This window comes from Notamacropus eugenii, chromosome 1 (assembly GCF_028372415.1).
Source record: "Notamacropus eugenii isolate mMacEug1 chromosome 1, mMacEug1.pri_v2, whole genome shotgun sequence".
Classification (NCBI taxonomy): Eukaryota; Metazoa; Chordata; class Mammalia; order Diprotodontia; family Macropodidae; genus Notamacropus; species Notamacropus eugenii.
In genome coordinates this window covers 256,264,191-256,286,130 of record NC_092872.1, presented here as the reverse complement: position 1 = coordinate 256,286,130, position 21,940 = coordinate 256,264,191, and the positions used below count along the sequence as shown (strand labels likewise).

At 41.1% G+C, this 21,940-nt stretch overlaps 1 protein-coding gene across 4 annotated transcripts in view; it reads left to right on the top strand.

The window, feature by feature from the left end:
- Positions 1 to 21,940, top strand: part of SCAPER (S-phase cyclin A associated protein in the ER) — a 406,759-nt gene that overhangs the window by 354,403 nt on the left and 30,416 nt on the right. For all 4 annotated transcript variants that reach the window (XM_072628639.1, XM_072628640.1, XM_072628637.1 and 1 more), the window contains 2 exons: positions 5,060 to 5,297; positions 11,911 to 12,060. In XM_072628639.1, the coding sequence (XP_072484740.1) occupies positions 5,060 to 5,297; positions 11,911 to 12,060 (388 nt within the window). The remainder of the gene's footprint in view (positions 1 to 5,059; positions 5,298 to 11,910; positions 12,061 to 21,940) is intronic.

The window sequence follows — 21,940 nt, the reverse complement described above, 5'->3', positions numbered from 1 at the left end:
AAATACTGATTAAACATCTGGGAAGTTTCAGCTGTGTTTCATGGGCTGCCCTGCTCAAAGGCTCTTGAGAAGCTTGCTGGTGACACATCTCTCTACCTGGCTGAACTGGTCTTCAAGCAGCAGTATTCAGCCAGACGTTGGAGTGGTATGGAAAGCACTCTGGGCTGTCAGTCATGTGTCAGACTCTGCCACATCTGCCTGTGCGACTTTGGGGAAGGATGTGACCTCAACAAAGCCTCATTTTCATCCTCTGTAAAGTGAGGATGTTGAACTAAATGACTGCTAAAGTTCCTTCTGGTTCTAAATCATGTTCTAAATCTGGTTCTAAATCATTACAAAAACTATAATTAAATTATATTACTTCAATAATTCAAGGATCTGTAATTTCCTTGATATGTGGATACCATCTCTGCCAACATCAACCCCTCTATGACTTAGTGTATGGTCTTAGAGAGTTACTGTGGCCAAAAAATTAATCACCCACTGCCAATCTGGTAAGGCTGAATGAGACTGATTCTCAGACAGGAGATCCACACCCCAGAACCAGACCTGTATTTGATGCCTTCCCAGTTCAGTGAATGGGAACTGCAGAGAACTTGGACAGCTCAAGTCACCTCCACAGGACTTTAGTTGGGAAGGTCAAGTCATATTAATAGTATTTAATTCAATTCAGCAGAAATGTATTAAATAACTGGTACATATAAGGCACTTTGCTGGGAGGTTATAAAGACAAAACAAAAAACAGTCTGACCTCAGGCAGCTTATACTCTAATGGTGGGGAGCAAGAATATGACACACATGCAAGTAGGTAAATGCCAAGTAGTTTTGAGAGTATGAGTGTGCTAACAACTGGGGGGATGAGAAGAGGCCTCCTGAAGTTATCATTTTTTTCTTGTTACTCCATCATTTCGGTTGTGTCTGACCCTTCATTGACCCCACTTAGGATTTTCTTGGCAAAGATACTGGATCCAGTGTATCTATTTTGTCAGACAGTTAGAGGTTAAGTGACTTACCCAGGGTCACACAGCTAGGAAGTGTCTGAGGCTGGATTTGAATTCGAGTCTTCCTGACTCCAGGCCCAGTGCTCCATCCACTGAGCCTGTAGCTGCCTCTTCAAAGCAATCATTAGTGACAGTAACATATACATAGGATTAAAATACACATAGCAACCTCTTGCAGTTCAGTCAAACAGAGAAGAGGAACCAAACTTGAAATCCATTTTCCATTCAATGCACAGAATAGCTTGTTTTGAAGAGTCAGAGTTTCCAGTTGCATGGTTGTACTACTCTTTGTTTTTGTGTAGTGGTGCATATACTACTCACTCCTTCTGGGTTATGGGCTAGGGATTTGACAGGAAGGTGGGGAAGAAGAGGTAGTGGCTGTTTTGGTTTTCGCTAATTCAGTCGATCTCTTCCAAGACTAAATAATTAAAAACATAACCATCGTGGATAGCAACCCATAAGAAACAAAATTATAGCTGCCTTCTCTGACAGGATCCCTCACAACCATACTGTGTCAGAAAGACCAGGCAGGATGCACTCACTGCATATTCGTTGGTGGAGTTTTTGTGACATAGGTACAGTAGAAGTTTACATGTTTCCTTGACCAAAAAAGGGTAGACATCATAATAAATTTGCAGATTCTAAGCTGAAATGAGAAGGTGAGTTAAAACAAGAATCTCTGTCTTCTTAATGGAAGCCTTTTTTGTTTGACATCATAAATTACCCTGACCAATAAGGCTCAGTTTGGTTTGATGAGCATCCTGAATATGTTTTCCAGGAACAGCCGCACAAGATAGAGAGCTGCAGCCCGGAATCTTAGGGAGCCCAACACTACATGATTGATTCCTTCCTGCTTTGTAAAATAACTAAACCATTTTTTTATCTCTTCTTCATTCTGGTGTCATGAGTTTGAACTTTGAATTACCTCCATATCTTGCCATTTGTTTCCCAGAAAAGTGAGAAGCCAGGTGAAATCCATCTAATCAAAGTATAAAACTATTTCACTCTGAAAATTTTAAGCTACCATGTTAAAAATATACAAAGCTATAACAGAGTGAAAGACTTCCTGACCAGCAGAAAAACCTTCATACAAGAGAAAAAAACCCTATTATTTCTAAAAGTTTCTCATGTTTTGTACAAAAGCTGAAAATGTTACTACATGAATTAGGTTTCTTTGTCACCCCAGCAAAAAAGTCTCCTTGTTAGCACAGCATTAGACTCTTTCTCTCTCACCTCTGGGTCACTGGTTCTGATGTGACCCTGCTTGGTAAGGAAAATCATTGCCATCTGGCAGATTATCAGTGAGTTAGAGGTCTCAAATGCTTGGGTACTCAGCTATTCAGTAAACAAGTAACCTGTGCACATGGCCCTACGTCCTCAGTCGAGAACTTAATTATGGAAAGATCTATAGGAAAAGTCACACTAATACAATGTTAATGGAGCTATAAATTGATCCAACTGTTTTTTTGTGGGAGGGGAAGAGTTTGCAGCTGTCCTAGAAAAGTTACTAAAAATTATTCATTTCATTACTGGACATATTCCATGAGAAAGATCTAGCAAATAGTAAAATATTCATAGGCACTTTTTGCCATTAAAAAAACAACTCACAACAGTAGGTACTTGTTGACTGGAGTACAGCTGAACAACTTGTGGAGTATCAATGTCATGGAACACTGTTGCTTCATAAGAAATGACCCTCAGTCCATAAACATTTATTAAGCACCTGCTAAATGCCAGGTACAGTGCTGAGTACTAGGGATACAAAGAAAGGCAAAAGAAAAATCCTGAATCTCAAGGAGCTCCCTGTCTGGGGGAGAAATCATGCAGACAACAGTATACAAATAAAATATGTGCAGGATAAATTGGAGGTGACCAACTAGCATTAAGAAAGATCAAGCAGATAGAAGGAATTCCGAGGAAATCAGGAAGACTTGAACTGATAGAAGAACGTCTACAAGCAAAACCAAGAGAGCAAAAAGATACCATGTTATATGAAGGAGTTGGAGGAATGATTCAAAATCAAGAAGACCTGAATTCAAGACCTCCCTCTTAGCCTGACTTTGTGACCCTAGAGAAATCACTTGACCCCTCAGTGCCCCAGACAACAGAGCAGATGTTGATTGACATTGGTAGAGGGAATTTCCTCATAGAAATTTCCTACACCAATGAAGTCACATGTTCAGGGAGACAGAGAAGGAGAGAGAACACTATGTCCCCAGTGACCACAGTATCATCAAGGAAAGCAACACTGAAAGACATTGGAGTTCCTATCAATGCTTTGACCCATCTTTGATCATTAAGTGAGGTTCTTAGATTGGGGGGTCCTTGTTTGGATCTCTTTCTAAAGAGAGAACTTCTGAAATCCATTCCAGTGTTTAAACTCTAGGATTCTCTGTAGAAGTTTGAAGCTGACTTAATACCTTCCTGTAAGAGGTCATTCTCTAAAGTTGATTCTGAAAGACAGATGCCCAGCTAATGTCAATTGTTAAATTCCTCAAGATTAGGAAGCATTGGGATGGTTCTGAGTCACTAATTAGTGGCTTAGTTGGGTTTAGGGTCCCAAGAGGTTCATGTGGCCAAATCAAAAGGAATGGGGAACTGAAGTAACAGGGAGGTCAGGTCAGTCTTAGAAGGCCTAGGAAGCAGAAGGGAAGGCATGAAGCCAAAGCAGCTCACCTCAGTCTTCTCTGGGACTCTGAGATCTGAGATCTCTGGGATCTCTGAGATCAGTCACCCACATGCATCTAGAGCAGCTGGGATTTCATAAATGACATTTCCTCAGCAATAATTTGAGACCAAACTGTGATGTGAAGGAAAGAAGACTGGATTTGCAGTCAAAAAACAAAGGTTTAAATCCTGTGTGTCACTGCATAAATACTTAGGATTTAGAGCTTGAATAAATCTCAGAGGTCATCGAGTCCAAACATTTCATATTTTAGTGGAGAAAATCAGTCCCACGAGGTGTAGTGATTTAAGTCAAAGAACTAAAATCTGGACCTATATCCTCTCCATAGCCAAATGAGTTCAAGAGGCCCTACCCAGACTCAAATCCTGATCTTTATATCACTTTTTGCTTCATTTTCTTTACAGTGTGGAAAATCATGCCTATAGTACCTACTTTATAAAGGTTGCAATGAAAATGAAATGAGATGAAGTGTGTAACATACTTGTAAACCCTGAAACCTATGTAAATATGACCTGAAGTTGTTTCCATTATCGTTTATTGGCTTGATTTGCTGACATACAGAGCTACAAATGCCAACACTCTTCTTGTTCAACTTGAAAGCTTCTCACCCTGAACCTGTTCACCATTGATAAGTTGATCTTAATAATGCTTTTTATGCAAGTAATCCAAGGCATAGCTTGGGTAGTTGCCCCCCTCAGCTCCTGTCATCATATTTTTTAGCTCCTTCTCGTGAGGGTTATATGGAGGATGAACCAAACTCACACTTTGATTTTTGAGGACCTCTGGTTGCCTCCTCCCCAGAGATCATAAATGTGCATGTTTGGAAGAGACCAGCACTATTGTGTGCATGTGCAGCACTTATTTTGGGGAGAGCCTTGCTCACCCAGTATAGTTAGGGAAAGAGAAATTCTACAAAATGATATTCATAAGATAATAGGACTTACAGCTGGAAAGTACTTTATAGGTTTTCTGTTCTGATATCCTAATTTTAGAGATGACTCTGAGGTCCAGAGAGAAAAAAAATTACTCCCCAAGGTCTAGTTGGTAGTAGAACCAGGATTCCACCACAGGTCTTCTGGAACCTACCGTAGTGATACATACATAGTTAGAGTAACACTCCAAGATGCCAGTTGCCTTCTCAGAGCATAGAGGACTTCCACGAGGTATAAGGACAGAATGTATCAGTAAGAAGTATACAGAAATACATTTGGTGGAAGTGCTGAATTTCTTCCTTGTGGTTTCTTATTACCTTATTATACAACTCAGATGGTTTGCTTTTAACGGTCTACTTATTTTGTTCCATTTGACCTAATAAAATGTTAACATCCTACAGTTGATTTCTATTTAAAGAGTTTAATGTTTCTTTGTCCAGGTCATGGGACATATTTGATAAAATACGTCAGGACCCCACAGGATTAGCAGCAGCTCTTCAGGCCACAGATCTAGTTGGAGTCTTACACATGCTCTACTGTATTCTCTTCCATGGCACCATCTCAGACCCTACCACCGCCAGCCCCAAAGACAGCTATGCCCAGAGCACTATCCAAGTCGCCCTTCAGAGTTTACGTTTCTTCAACAGCTTCGCAGTCCTTGATCTGCCAGCTTTTCAGGTAACAAACTTGGTTTTCTGTTTCTGCTCAGCACTAAAAGAAATTAACCTGTTAATTCTGGACTGACAAAGGTTTGTTTCTAGACCACTGCATGCAGTGTTAACTGTGAAGCCAACAAGAGATGAAGTAAGTCCTTCTGTCGGGCTTCTTCACATCAAAGGGATGTCCTTGTATCGATTTTTTAGCAATAATTTTCCACAGTTACATGTAAAGATAATTTTTAACATTCTTTTTTTATTCTGAGTTTCAAATTTTCTCTTTTCCTCCCTCACCTTCCCCCTTCCTGGGACAGTAAGCAATTTGATATCTTGTATCAACTTTTAAATATAGGAGAAACAGTGGTATTTTATGTAAAGAGAACACAAAAACTGGATAATGGTTTTGATAAGGCTTTTTGAGGAAGATTTAACTTTGTATTCATTCTAAAGGCTATTTATAGTCAAAATCCCTATAAATTGCATTTCCATAACCAAAGGAAAAAATGCCTTATACTAGAATTCCAAAGCCAGAAATACAAAAACAGCCTTTCTCACATAAGGATTTTAATTTTCAAAAACACTGACCTTTTGGAGCAAACCAAGTCTCAACAAATGGATTCTCCCATTTAGTTAATTTCCTAGTAAATGGATTCATTAAAAATAAGGATATTTGGCGAGTGATGAGGAATTAACTTAGAGGAATTGCTTTGCTGAGAGGGGAAAAGGTAGAAAGATATGAATGCTACAACTCTGGCCTTCAGTTGCCCTCATTTACAAGAAACACTAGATTTCTAACAGGTAGTTGATGACAAGCATGCAATTAACTAATTGATATGTTCCTGTTCTAAATGTGAAAGAAAATCTGTGATGTCCGTTAGATGTTTTTCACTTATGTGAAGCTATCTTAGAAAATTAAATACAGCGTTTAAAGTATTTAAAGCACCTTGATGGAACCTGGGACGGGACACCAGTAATTCCACAGAATTGCAATTAGAGCCTTCATGTGGTCTTTTTGCTTTTATAATGACTTGAATCAGCAGCAGTCATAGGATCTTATGAATTAGAACAAGAAGAGACCTTAGAGATAATCTATTCTGACCCCTAGTGTCTAAAGAAATGTTGCTGACTGAGGATGTTTATTTTTTATTTCATCAGACTATATTTACTCCCCTTTTGAAGAAGAAGAGATATCTGTGGAGCATCTTAGTAGTTACATACTGCTTTATAGACAATCTCATGGGAGCCTGTGGAATTGATTCTGCTGACCACATTGTCCCCAATTTATCACATATATTAACATTTTTATTATTTTATTATTATTTGTCCCTGTTTTCAAATGCTTGTTGAATTTCAGTGAATTGAGTTTTGATTGACTGATGCTTATCTTGCATTTCTGTAGTGCTTTCAGGTTTGCAAAGTACTTTATATTCTCATTTGACTCTCATAACAACTCTACCAGGTTATCTTCATTTTGCAGATGAAGAAACTGAGGCACAGAGAGGTTAATTGACTTGTCCAGGGTCACTCAGCCAGAATGACTGGAAGGTAGAATTTGAATCCAGATCTCTTTTTACTCCAAAATGAGAACTGCTTTCATCTTTCTACATCACTATAGTCTGCCTAATGACCGAATCTGTATCATATTCTTACCTACAGAGTTTCAAACCTAGAAGGGACCTCCTATATCTGAATAAAAGTCAAAATTTCTACAAACTCTCAGACAAATGATTAAACACATTAAGTGATGGGAAACCCACTGCTTCCCAAGGCAGCCCCTTCTACTTTTGGTAGCTCAACTTGTTAGAAGTTTTTCCTTACTGTCCACTTTCCCAGCCAGATCTCGATACATCACTCCCATATTCTCTACTCTCCTCCATTCTAGTCTCATTTTGTTTCACCGCAAAGCTGAAACTGTTCTCTTCAAGATTAAACAGTATCTGATTGTTAGAGTAAGTGGCATTTTATTAGTCCTTGTCCTTCAGCTCCCTGGCATTCTTCTCTCAAGCTTCCCAGCTGAAAGCAATCAAGCTCTTTTCCTGGGCCCCAGCTCCTCTTTTTGTCTCCCAGTAATCTCATCAGCGTCCATGGGTTCAGTGATCATTTCCATACAGATAATGACCAGATCCATAGAGCCAGCTCTTCCATCTTCAGATCTGCAGCGGCCTGTCCTACAGATTCCTCATACTCTGAAGGAGAATTCCTTAGCTTCCCTCCAACCCTGCTGCTCCTCCTCACAGCTCCATCCCCACTGCCTTGTCTCCAACCTCTAACGTCAACCTTGTTTTTGACTCTTCTGAGCCCAGCCCTCCGTCCTCAACTCACAAGGCCCCTCCTGCAGCCCAGGCACTTCCTGAATCTCCCACAGCCTGCTTACTGCTGGCTGTTCTTCGCATCTCTTTCTTCTCCAATCCCTTCTCCACAAAACTGCCAAAAGAATATTCCCAAAGCACAAATCAGCCTTATCATACCTCTCTTCAAGAAGCTTCAGAGAACATTCAACGTTCCCTGGTGGCTGTGGGATAAAAGAAAGAAGACCTGAATTCAAATCCTGCCTCAGACCAGAGCAAGTCAACTTCTCTGCCTCAGTTACCCCAGCTGCAAAATAAAGAATTTGAACTGGATGACTGCAGAGGCCTATGATCCTACAAATTTAACCTTGAAAGCCCTTCACAGTCTGTCTTCAACCTCTCCTCAGCCTCATTCCACATCACTCCCTTTCACACCTTCTCTTTTCCAGACCAACTGGCCTCCCATTTCCTGCCTTGTGGCCTTTCCATAGGCTGCCTGCCATATGTGAAAGACAGCCCCATTTCTCTTCCACTGGAGACTCCAACTCCCTGTCCTTGCCTTAACATAGTCCTCTCTCCCTCTCGAATTATCCCTCATCTGTTTACCTGCTTTGTTGTGTCTCCTCTGTGGAAGTTAAGCTGCCTTCAGGAGGTCACTGTCTCACATTTGGCTTTGCCATGTGCTCTTGGAGACAGGACACTGTCCTGCCCCCATCAGGCTTCTTTGAACTCTGCATTCCTTGCCTTTATGCTTTCCCCTTGTATTTCTTAGTCACTCTTTCTCTACAGCATCCTGCATTTTCCTTCCCACCCAGAGCCTCCCCAGCCCAGTGAATCTGCAAGTTCCTTACCTTCAGCTTCTTCCTATTCCTTGGGCAGTCAGTGCCCCTTTGCAACATGCCACCACCTGTTTGTCCTGTAATATACCAAGAGATCACTGGAGAAGCAACCTGTTATTGTCACCCTCTGCGGCACTTGGCCAGTACGATGTCTGCATCCTGGCTGTCACACCATTGAGTGCTTTCAGCCCTCAGCATCTGCAGGAAGTGCCACACAACCAATATCCCATCAGTGTTGACATTATTAAAAGCATGTCATATTTGACTTGCCCTGACCTGGCACCAAGCAAGATTAAGAGCCCTGCCCTGCCCTCAAGGAGCACCGATAGGGACAGACTAACTAAACATCGAGTACATCTTCAAATTAAATAGAAAGTATTGACTTTAGGTAATTGAAAAGAGTAAGTGCATTTTAGGGAGTGGTAAGTGAGGAAAGATAATTTACGTAAGGTGGAATTTTTTTTAAATCAGCTTCCATTTAGTCAAGGACTGCATCACAAAAGAGGTGCCCACCTTGTAAGCCTCTTTTAAAAAAGGCTAAAAAGAGTTGGAGAGAAGGTCTGTTTTCTGATCTCCTGTAGTCATCAGGTTATATACAAATGTTACTGTAATAACATACTAGTTTGTTGAGCCTTCCTGATTCCTAGCCCAGTGCTCTGGCTGCTGAGCCACCCTGACTCCCCCGTGCTTTTCCATACACCATCTTGTTAGGTAGATGTTAAGAATGCTGAGTTAGACAAGTTACCTGAAAGATTAGTAAAATCTATACCAGAGGCAGGGAACTTGTAACCTCGAAGTCCTCAAATGCGGCCATTTGACTGAGTCCAATTTTTACAGAACAAATCCTTTTATTAAGGGGATTTGTTCTGTGAAGTCTGGTTTCAGTTTAAGGGCCACACCCAAGGACCTATAGGGCTGCAGGGCGGCAAGTTCCCCTCCCTTGGGTATAGATAGTCTGTGGATGTTCTTAACCTATGACCTGGAAATTTATTTTTTAAATAGTTTGATAACCATATTTCAATATAATTAATTTCCTTTGTGATCCTATATTTTTGCACTTAAAAAATATCATTCTGAGGAGTCCATTGAGTTTAGCAGAATACTGCCAAAGGGGTTCGTGACACAAAAAAAGGTTAAGAAGCCATCTTCTAGAGAGAAGGGAAGAAACAAGTAGAAGTAGCTTTGAACACTCTGCTGATGATGAAGGCAAGAATGCCTGGCAAAAGAAAGGCACCCTGGAGGATCCTGGAGAGGCCAGTGGCTTGATCAGAGCAAGAGGAGAAAAGGGATTGGAGTAGAGTGAAAAGAGCCCAATGTCTTGGAAGTGGAGCCTGCCTCGGTAACTCTGAGCAAGCCCCTTCCCCTCTCTGGTCTTCTCTTTCTCAAGAGAATGAGAAAACTGATGGTTCCTAGCGTCCCTTCAAACTCTTAAGTCTTAGGATCCTGTAATAATTCAGGCAGCAAAAGGAGAGGTTAGAAGTCCTTAAAGCAAATGCTGTGGAACCATTTCTAAGTATGTCCCACAGGCCTCTTCAGAAAAGGAGGAGGTTACACAAGACACATTCAAGATGGAGAGACAGAAAAACTGAAGAAGCTCTGAGGTCAGGTCACCCAGGAACTTGAGCCTCCTAGATGCCCCGTGTCTGTTGAGCCCAAAGGGACTACAGAGGAACCGTGTACCATTAAGCATGGTTTAAACCGAATAAGAGGAAGTGACAGAAGGAAATGCTGCCTGCCAGCTCAGCTACTGGTCCCATTTTATCATGTGCCAGGAAAGTAGGCAGAGTATTTCCAGAGCCCTGGGAGCTAGGAGAACTAGATCTCCTTTCTTTGGATAGTGTAATCACTGGAAAATGCACCCTGTCCTGATTGGGTGATTCTGCCTGAATCATGGCAGCCTCCGCTTACATACAAAGCACTCTGAGGTATGCAGAGAGCCTTCCCCCATTCAGTTTTGTTCAAGGTCGGATGACAAAATACATGTTAAAGCTAAGATGTGAATGCATGTCTTTCTGAGTCCAAATCCAGTGCTGTTTCCAAAGACAAAAGAAGAAATAGAGTTTCCTTGAAAAATGGGTTTAATTTTTCTGTTCGAACTGACATAGCCCTTGATCTGTTCTTATCCCTGAAGGTTCAGCAGAGAATGTGAGGTTACGCTACAGGTGGAGGTAGCAGTTAAGTATGGACAAGCCTGAAGAAATGCCACAACTTAACGTAAAGTAGCAAAATGCTCCTGAAGTTGCTTTAGGACATGGAAAGCGTTATTCCTTCTCAGGGCTGTGACCTGGATGCTGAAGATTTATTTAGCCAGGCATTTTCTGCAGAAATTGTATTCATTGCATTTCAGAAATCCTTGCTAAAATGACTACATTTTGCACCCTGGCCTGAGCTGTCCTGGGGAGGATACTTTCTACCTCTTTTACACCATAACAGGTTTATTCTGGTACACACTGAACAAAGACCAAAAGTCAAGAAATGTTCTAGATGAACCACTTTCCCAGAGACTCAGGCTGTCATCTTGTTTCATTTTCTAGATAGTTAACTTAGTTCTTGGGCTTTACTTTTCCCCTTTGACCTTGGGTCACTCTGTCTGTTTGACATGTTTACTAAATAAAGGCCACAGGTACGGTTGGCTTCTCCTCGATCACCCCATTAACTTGCCGAGTTTAGAAAGTCAAAGTTTTAAGAATGAATGTTAAAAACTGTTTTGACATGTGACTGGGGAGAAATAAAATATGAAATAAAAAAGCAAAACAGATAAAGCTACGATGAAAAGATAGAGGAGAAAAAGAAATCACAACAGAAAGCCTTCCGTCTGAGAGGTCCCACTGCCCTTCCCGCCCCTGCCCCTCCCCCTTCAGAAACCTCCCCTTTTAAAACTGTTTACGTCAAGTGTTAGAGCTGGACTGGCTTCTCAAGGCCATGGAGTCCAACCCCTAGCTGAACCGGAAGCCGTGTGCAGCAGCCCTGACAAGGAGGATCTGAAAAGCTATTAATTATTCTGCGTCTTTTTTTTCTTTTTGTAACACACAGGTAGCTAATAAGAAAAGGATTTTTCCCATGTGCAGAAATGAGGGTTTTGTCCTTCATAGTTTAACCAAAAAGGTCTGGAGGTCTCTGTACATCCAACACAGGCTCTGCATGCCTAATGACTATGCACATGATGCAGACAGTGTGCCTGTTAAGTTCTGATAGGTGCCTGTATGGACTTTGCTCTTTTTCCAATTTTCAGATAAATTTCATGTCTTTTCACCACGTCTGTGATTACTAGGAGAAACAGTAAGCTGAACCACCCACCAGATTGCTTTAGGTCACAGATTTTGCTAGAAGAGTGACATTATATATTACTGATTGGACTCTCTTGAAGGTTTGGTATTTGAGGTTCCCTTGAAAGAGAATGATAAGTCATTTTAAAATGACATTACTTATTTTAATTAAACTCCTCTGCTTCTCCAGGTGGGAGGGGCCACCACTTGGATACCAAATGATCCCTTTTACCCTCTGTCAGTCTATTGTAGGAGCAGAAGGGCTGTCCCTGGCATTCCGGCACATTCTCAGCTCTCTGCTATGGCACTGTGCCCATCACTCCTGTGAAGTCCTGCTCCATGAAGTCATCATCTGTGTGGGCTACTTTACTGTAAACCATCCAGATAACCAGGTAAGAGAAAGGGGCTGGATGAATCTTCTCTGCCTGTATTATGGGATCACTTCAACCTCAACACTCACTCCCTGTGGGCAGCCTGTCACTTTGTGTGCCTCAATTTCCTTGTCTGTAAAGTGAGAGAATTGAACTAAGTGATCTTGAAAGTTTCCTTCTAGTCATCCTGGGGTCTTTCTCAGGTGATAATGGGAGTTTGAGTAGAGTGAGAAAAAGCAGAATTGGCCCTAATGAAGCCATCCATCATGGTATAGACTGAATACTTATTCTCTTAGGTGTTATGTTGGGAAACAGTGGGCCAGTCTACTCTTCCAAGGGACACCACATTTGTATTTCACTTGATATGGCTGAAGTAGACCTGGTGATAACTCACATTTCTAGAGTGCTTTCAGGCTTATCATTGAAGAAAGATACCACAAGATGGAAAAACTGTTTAATGGATTTTTCAGTGGATACACATAGCTTGATGTCATCCATAAACCTCATATCGTCAGTCAACAAGCATTTATTAAGCACTTTCTTTGTGTGGCCACTAAGCTAAGTACTAAGAATATCAAGAAATACAAGGGTGTGATCCCTGCCCTCAAGAAGCTCACATTCTCACGTTGGAGACCACATGCAAATGTACATAGACAATATATGTATGTGTGTACACTTAATAAAAATGGAAGATAATCTCAGGGAGGAGGTACTGGCCATGGGAGGGACTATGGAAGACCCCTGTCAGAGGTGAGAATTGCTGAAACTTGAGAGAATCCAGGAGCCAGAGGTGAGGAGGGAGAACATTTTGGAAGAGGGCAGAGCTTGGGCAAAGGCTTAGAGACTGGAGATAAGGTGATGTGTAGGTCTAGGGTAGCCAAGTCATGGAGTATAGGAGAGGCTGAGAATGGCTTTAAATGGCAAAGGGAGGATTTTCTATTAGATCTTAGAGGCGCCACGAGAGTATATTGATTATGGGTGACATGATCTGATCTGCATTCTATAGCTGAATGGAGGATGACTTGGAATGGGGAATTGGGGTGGGGAAAACCAGCCACAAAGCTGCTGTCAGGAACCCAGCAGTGACTTGAGAGAAGACACATAGAAGAGACGTTGTGAAGTTAAAAATGAAGACCAGACAGTAGATTAGCTGTGTGCGGTTACAATGGGGCAGGAATGGAAAAGGTACTGAGGCTGTGTGAGCCTTGGTGACTGGGAGAATGCTGGTGCCCTTGATAGCAAAAGGGCAGTAATGAAGAAAGGAGGATTTGAGGAGAAAGAGAATGAGTCCCATTTGGGACATAGTAATCTGAATGGCTTATGGGCTATCTTTGAGATGTCCACAAGGCAGGTGATGCAGGACCAGAGCCCTGGAGAGAGATGACTGTTCATCCATGGAAGTCCGCTTAGAGGAATAAGAGCCCATGGCCCAGGACACTGGCAGCTAGGACACTCATAGTTAGTGAACATGACCTGGATGAAAGAGTTCTCTCACAAATAGGAGGAGAGCCAGGAGAGGGAAGACAAGGGCAGTGGATGGATTAGGGAGATGCTCTTTAATGTTAGAAGTTACACCCTGTTTTTCTTAGGCCTAACAAATGGGTTTAAGACTAGGAGGCAAATCAGAGAAGACTATCTCCCTAAAAGATGCCATGTTTTATATTAATTATCCTTGATGCTATTATGTTGGTGGTGTGTTTTAAATAGAGGAGTGTTTTCTATGTAGACATCAAATGTTCTGACATTCTCACAGCCATGAATGCAGAACTAGGTCATATATATTGTGATAATCAATAAGGGCACTATAAATGTCACAGCACTTTTAGACAACTTGTTCGATAATTACCAAATCAGTAACAAGTGCTCTTTTCATCACTGAGACTTTTTGGCACATTCTCTTTTGCTCCTCAGCCAATGTATTATTATCTTATAGATATTTTTAGAGTTATTTTTAGTGATAGAATCCCTGAATGTATTGTATAAAGTCCACAAATACATAATTAGACTATATTTGGAGGATTCACTGATGTTCTCACTTTGGTTAATAAGACATTTGATACCTTCTGTTAAGATAGGTGAGATTGGTCTTGCATCTTAGTAGAAACGGGCAAAGTATTTTCCTAGCAATTTGTGTTCCACTGGGAAGCATTCAGACCACCATTTAAGGATGTTATCTAGTTTTGCAGAGAAAACAGAATCTACATTACCTCCTTTGACCACCTCATTTTTTATATCAACAGTGCACAATCTTTCTGTTTCTCACTTGATTGCAAAACTTTAATTTTTATTGTGTTGCTCTTCTTGTGACCATATTATGCAGTCATGCTTCATTTTATTGCACTGTGCTTTATTGCAGTTCACAGATATTGCATTTTTTACAAACTGAAAGTGTGTGGCAACCCTGCGTCAAACAAGTCTGTTGGCATCATTTTTCCAAACAGCATGTGCTTACATTATGTTGCTATGTCACATTTTGATAATTCTTGCAATATTTCGAACTTTTCTATTATTGTATCTGTTTACATCTGTTATGGTGATACAGTGATCTGTAATGTTACTGTTGTCATTGTTTTGGGGTGACAAGAACTGCACCCATATAAGACAGCAAGCTTCATTGATAAAGGCTGTGTGTGTGTGTGTGTGTGTGTGTGTGTGTGTGTGTGTGTGTGTGTGTGTGTGTGTAGTGACTCCACCACCAGCTGGTCTTTCCCCATCTCTCTCTCTCTCTTCTTCTGGGGCCTCCCTATTCCCCAAAGCACAACAATATTGAAATTAGACCAATTAGTAACCCTACAATGGCCTCTAAGTATTCAAGTGAAAGGAAGAGTCAATCAGTGGACAAAGTTCTTTGTTTTATCTTAAGAAATTGCCACAGCACCAGCCTTCAGCAAGCCCCACCCCAATCATTCAGCAATCATCCACATCAGGGCAAGACCCTCTCCCAGCAAAAGGACATTGACACTCTGAAGACTCAGATGATGGTTAGCATTTTTCAGCAATAAAGTATTTTTAATTAAAGTCTGTACATTGTGTTTTTAGACATAACACTATTGCACACTTAAATGACAATATAGTGTAAACATAACTTTTGTATGCACTAGGAAGCCAAAAATGTCATGTGACTGGCTTTATTGCAATATTCGCCTTTTTGTGGTAGTCTGGAACAGAATCCAAAATATCTCCAAAGTATGTCTGTAAATGTCTGTAAATTTCCACATCCTTCTTCTTTGGGGCTTCAGTTATTATTATCATTCATAACCTCATTCTTCTCATCTTTTTTTATTGGGTTCAGTTAAAAATTGGGCCTGGGACAAATCACCATGGTTTGTTTTTTTTTGTATTTAATACTTTCTAGATTATCAGGCAGGTGGATAAAATAGCTGCTTTTTTGTAGTTAAATAAAAGTAACAGAATTATTTGATTCATTATTTGAATTATTTGATTCATTATTTGAATCATTATTTGATCTTTTTGTTATTTTATTGAGATAGAAGCTCCCTCCACCAACCACTGCTGATCACCATCTCTCTGTAACTTCCATGGTCTTAGTGAGTGGCTCACCCTGCCCTCCTCCAGTGACAGCGTTATCATTGGTTGTTGTTGTTAGTTGTCATCAGCAGTAACATATTTTTCATCTGACAGTTATCATGCTGCAAGGCATTGTATCAAGCCTTGCAACTACTACCCAAAGAAGATTTTTGTGGTCCAGGGGTAGTGAGAGAAGCACAGAAGGAGGAGAAGGTGAGCGGCACTATCCAGTGCAGCACCTAGGTCAGGACTGTCATATTTGGTCACTTCCAAAGGAGTAACAGTTTAAAGGGAGCGATGAGGTCTGAAGTCAGTTTGCAATAAGTGGAAGGGTATGGGAGAGTAGGGGAAGTGAATTCAGTGGGACTGAACATCATTTTCAAGGAATCGGCTAGAAAAGGAGCTATAGGTGGTGTCACTGGGGCTGGCAGGAGCATGTGAAAGTTTTTATGGTTAAGGGAAACATGTACTTTTGAAAGCAGCAGAGAATGAACCTCTTTGCCAAGAAAACCCCAAAATGAGGTCATGGAGAATTGGATATGACTAAAACAGCTGAACAACAACATAAGGAAATGAGACCGTTGATGGAGAAAAGAGAGAAGGAAATGACTGTAGAGGCACCCTCTGAGGCAGGGATAGAATCAGGTGCTACACAGAAGAGAACGTCAGAGACTGGAAGAAAAGAAGAAGGAAAAAGGGATGACATCAAAGAATTTTGGGATGTAGAATAAGGAAAGGACAAGAATCATGATGAGAGGGGAGGCAAGGTTGTCAGCTGGGAAGGTAGAGGGAAAGTGATGTGGAAGTCTCAGAGAGAAGGAAAGGCAGTATCCATGAAGAAGGGGGATACAGAATCAGTTGGGGAGACATTTTAAAGATTGCCTTGCTGCAGTAAGGACCCAGCTGAGATCAGATAACATACATTTGTAGAGGACTCACGACTGTTGCATGACTAATAGCAGCTCCCAGCAGCATGTGAACAGGAGCAAGGAGGCAAATGGGGAAGAGTAATTCAAATTTGGGGCCCAGAGAGGCCTATGCTACAAATGAATTAAGGAAACAATGAATCTGAGAATAGAGGACAGAGTAATATTGAACCATTAGAGCAAAATTGGAAAGGGAGGAAAGTGTAGGCAGAGCCAGGTTGCTTGGAAGATTACACAGGGATAGACTTGGAGTCAGAGGACCAGCTTCAAACCCTAGCTTTGCTACTACTTACTTCCATGACCTTGAGCAAGTCTCTTGGTTCTGTGCATCTGCAGAATGAGAGTGTTAGACTAGAGAATCAGGAAGGTCTCTTCTGGCTCTGAACTGATGAGCTATAAAGACATGATTGACTCCATAATAATTGCAAGAAGTGACTCGAAGGCAAAAATGAATCTTTCACAAGGACTACATGGATACATATGATACCTATTAGTTAATCAACTAATAAACATTTATTCAGTGCCTACTTATAAAATCCCTGCCCTCCAGGAACTTATACTATAATGGGGGAAGGCAATACACAAAAGTAAGAGGTATAACGCCAATGTGATACCCACAGCAGCTGCTATGGATATGCAGGCATAGTTCCAGGGTAAATACACAAAATATAAACTCTCTTCATCAAACATGAAACCAAGACATTTATTCAAACACCATAAAACCGAATCCATCATAGTAACAAAGAAGTCCATCTTAGTAACCAAGATGTCTATATACATTATCAGGCCTTCCCACAAAGCAACTCCTTCAAGCAAAATCACTCCCTCTCTTATGCACAGCTAGCTGCTTGCTTCCTGTCTCTTTCCCAGCTCTGTCTTCTCTGTCTCATGTCCTCTCAGCTCTGTTCACCTCTTCCTGCTCCACCCATTTGACAAGTTCCCCCTACCACAGGTTCTATGTGACTTAGACTCATATGAGTCAAGCAGGTCACTCAAGCCTATTAATAGATGGAAAAGGTCTTCCCATTCCATTAGCAATACATTAACAATACGGAAGGGTGAGGGGTGGAGAGAAAGAGAAGGTGTACAGAACAGGGGCCTGCTAGAGAGTTCCAGAAAAGTCCAAAAGTTTTGTGGTTGATGGGAAATGAATTAAAGCAAGAAAAAATAAAAGCTCTGGAGGAAAGAACTGCAGAATAAGTAGCTTAAAGACAGAATGGTAAATCGCACCCAAATAACAAACTCTGCCAACTAGAAGAGACCAAGCAAATCACTTACTCCATCAGAAAGAAAGAAATACTAGAACAAAATCAGAAGATTGAAAAAGTAGACAAAAACATCAGCTCTCTGATATCAAAAACAACTGACCTTGGAAATAGGTCAAGATGAGATAATTAAAGAACCACCCAACTCCCTAAAAACCATGTTATTTTAAATCCTGAATGCTATATGATAAACGATAAGTGAAAACTGCCCAGTTTAGAACCAAAAAACAAAGTGAAAAAGAAATAATCCAATCAACTTGTGAAGGAAACTATAAGAGAAAATTCCAAAGAATGTCATAAACAAGATGCAGAACTCCCATGTACAACGATATGGCAAACACCCAAGAAAAATTGTTCTGTGGAATTACAGTTAGTATCATGTAAGACCTGGTAGTTTCTCCTGAAAAACAGATCTTAGTATATACAGTGTAACAAAAGGCAAAAGAGATAAATTTACAGCCAAGAATCACTTCCCCTGGAATGCTGAGCATAATTCTACAGAGGAAAAAATGACCTTTGATGGAATAAAAAACTTTGTGATAAAAAGACCAGAACTGAGTAAGAAATTTGCAGTGTAAACACAGGAGTCCAGAGCAGTCTAAAAGCGTAATTTTTTTTTGAGAGATTAGAAGGCACTGTGTGATAATATAGAGTACAACATTCTAATAGGGAGAGAGGAAACAAGTGTCACCATGGAACCTTAACATCTTCCAAGAAAATAGTAAGGGAGTTAGATGAAAAAACAAACCAGAAGTCCTGGGAGGCGGGGTGGCAGTGGGGTAAGGAAGAGAATGGACTGGTTCTGTTCTCAAGAGGGGAAATAGAAAAGAGGGAAAAAGGAATACATTTCTGCAAAGGGGAATGAAAGGAATTGATTGATATTTAGTTTAGTGTCTCACTCTCCTCTAGTTAAAGAAAATGATCATTTGCTCTCTCAATCACAGACCTTAGACTAAGCATGAAAAGTCTTTGAAGGCCACTTTATGAATTGAGATAACACCAAACAGGAGGTCAGTTCCCTTTGTCGAGGGATTTGCCATGTCCTCTGGGTTCTACATAAAAGCATCCAGTTAGCTGGAATTGAAGGATTCCACAAATTAGAGCAAGCACAACTATTTACATTATATTATTAATTATTAATTATATATTAAAATATAATTAAATATTAATATTAATTATATATTAAATTAAATTAAATAATAGTTGTGCTATTATATACCTATATACCTAGGTGAGGGAAGGAAGAGGAAGGGCTCAACTTTGGCCTCGGCATGTATGTTCTCCCTTCCCCTTCCTCTGGCCTGAGGAGGACCTTGCAAGCTTTAAGAGATCTGGAAGACTTTGGACTTCTTACCTAACCATCAGTGCCCCAGGATTGTAATCCCAGAACAGCAATATCTGATGGCAATGTCTGCATCGGGAGCCAAGGACAGATTGCACTTTCATGCATGGATCTTGAGCACCCCACAAATGAGAGGAAAAAGCTCCTAACACCCAGGAGCTGTGAGTTAGCACTTGGCCCCATGAGTTCTTCAAGCTTGAGCCCCCTTTCCCCTGGACACTGTATGTACTTGTGGGAGGGGATGACACAGATTTTTGGAAGGGCATTTGGTACCAATTGTTCTGATGCTTAGCCTTTTTAGGAAACTCCTTTCTAAAAGCTATTTAACTGACTAAATTAGTTCTCACCTGATAGTGTTGGAAGTACACCAGCGGGGGGCTTGAATCAGTGGCATTAGAAAATCATCCCTGACTTCTTAGGGATAACATTTAGAGCATTGAGAGGGAGATGTAGCCGTCCTCTGAGACCATAGACTCACCTGTGAAAGTGGGAATTGGGATGAGAATCCTCAGATCTTAAAAATTAAGGAGGATAAGATCAGTGAGGGAATAGTGAAAAGCAAAAATTACTGATCCTGAAGGAGGGGTTAAAGTTGGGAGAAAAGAAAGAAAGAACCAGCATCTAGGGTAGGAAATAGCTAAACAAACCATGGTTGTAACTCTAATGGAGTACGATGGTAACATATAAAATTATAAGGAGGCAGAGGTAGAGGTGCTACCTCACCTATCCTCAATTACAAACTGAGAGAAAGAAAAAACAACCTTACACAAATAAAGAGTCAGGCAAAATGAGTCCAGCCACTGGCCACATCCAAAAATGTCTGACTCTTTCTGTGCCTTGATTTCATTGCCTCTGTTAGGAGATGGATGCCAAGGTTCATAACACATTCTCTGGAGACATGGCTGGTTATGGCACTGATCAAAGTTCTTAAGGCTGGCCCAGCTAGTTTTCTTCACAATGCTGCTATTCTAGGATGGTCTGCCGTTGCCTTCTCCAGCTCATTTTACAGATATGGAAACTAAGGCAAACAGGATTAAATGACTTGCCCACGGTCACCCCGCTAGTGAGTGTCTGAGGCCAAGTTTGAATTTCCTGGCACTCTACCCACTGAGCCACCTAGCTGCCCCAAGAGGTAGCCATAGTAAATGCCAAAAAAAGGTCATCAAAACTTTGTTAAATGCACAGAAGGGAACAGAGGGAAGTACAGAGACATAGGATAGTTTTTAAAGTAGGACGAAATAATGATTTTATAGATCTATATATTTTATAGTATCAAATGAATATTCATGGTTTCATGTACATTCCTGTTTTTGTATTCTTGATGAGTATATGAAATTCTTTTGGTTTTTGGAGTTTAGGTTCCAAATGAAAAATAAAGTTTGAAAGAAGAATAGGTTTAAGAGGAGTAAAACATTGGGAGAGATAGAATGATAAGAGATTATTGTTGGACAAAAGCATTTCAGAATTCCTGATCATGGATATGAAGCACTAATGGGTGATACTGGGCTTGAGGTTGTGACCATCTCTGTATGTGGCTGAGATGGCAAGAAGCCATCAGTCGTGAGCAGTGAGGATTTTGAGGTTCTGAGAGGCCAGTGTGTCTGAGGGAACATTAGTGTATGTCTTGAAGTTTCCTAATATAAGGTTGGGCTGGAGAGAAAGACTGTACACCAGATACTGACCTCCTTGAAAAAGGATGCAGGACTAAACCTGGGGACCTGGAAATAATGCCCTTCAGGAAGAAGAGTGTGCCCCGCCGCCCATGTCCAGAGCTCAAACATTCAATAGCCTCATCCATTCCAAAGAGGTCAGGGACACCAAAATCAATTTATTTTGTTTTTGAGGCCTCTGAGCAGTATAGAATCAGCTTCCCCAAGTCCTACTATTCTTGTTCCCATAAGACAAGCCAGATCTACCCTACCCAAAGCCTTCTGATTCTGAAGCAGATATAAATTAAAATTTGGCTGGTGCCTCCTTAGTTTTTCCTAGGTTTCCACTGACAGCAAATTAGCAGGTGGAGAGGGAAAAGAAAAAAACAAGACACTTGGAAGAGGGACAGCTGCCAGAATTGCAAAAAGGATGGAAAGGAGGGTGGATTCAGAGTCTGGATGGAGGGACAGATGCAAAAGAGACTGGAGAATTAGCAGGTCCATGACTTGGGAATTGATTGGATAAAGGGGAGAGGGAGAGGAAAAAGCCAAGCCTCCCCCCTGCAAGGTTATGAATCAGGGTGCCAGAAGAATGGTAGAGCCCCATCAGAGATGGGATCATAGGAGCTGGAGGGGACTATCCAGATCATCTGGTCCAACCTGCTTGTCTTATAGAGGAAGAAGCTGATGGCCAGGGAGACAGAAGGTGCTGGCCTATGGTCATACTGAGAATAGGAATCAAGATTCAGTATTGAAATCTAAGTCCAACAGAGATATGAGAAAGAGGGATACGTTTATAGGTACAGATTGAGATCTGTTTTGGGCATGTTGAATTTAAGATGCCTATGGGACAGTTAGGTAGAAATGTTCAGAAACCAGTTGGTAACAGGACCAGAGCTCCCCGAAACAGTTGAAAGCTGGATGCTTCTAGATCTGGGAGCCATTTGCCTAGAGGCATTCATTGACCTCTTAAGTGCTAGTGGTCACCAAGAGAGGGGAGGACAAAGAAAAGAGAACCCAAGATAGAGACCTGGGGTGCAGTCAGGGATAGAGGGATGGAGCTGAAAACACCTGTAGAAAACATATAGGCCAACCCTCTCATAGATGAGAAAAGTCAGAGCTAGCAAGGAGCAACTTGCCCACAGTCATCCAGATCATAAGGATGGCACTAGGATTTCAGTTCTCACCTTC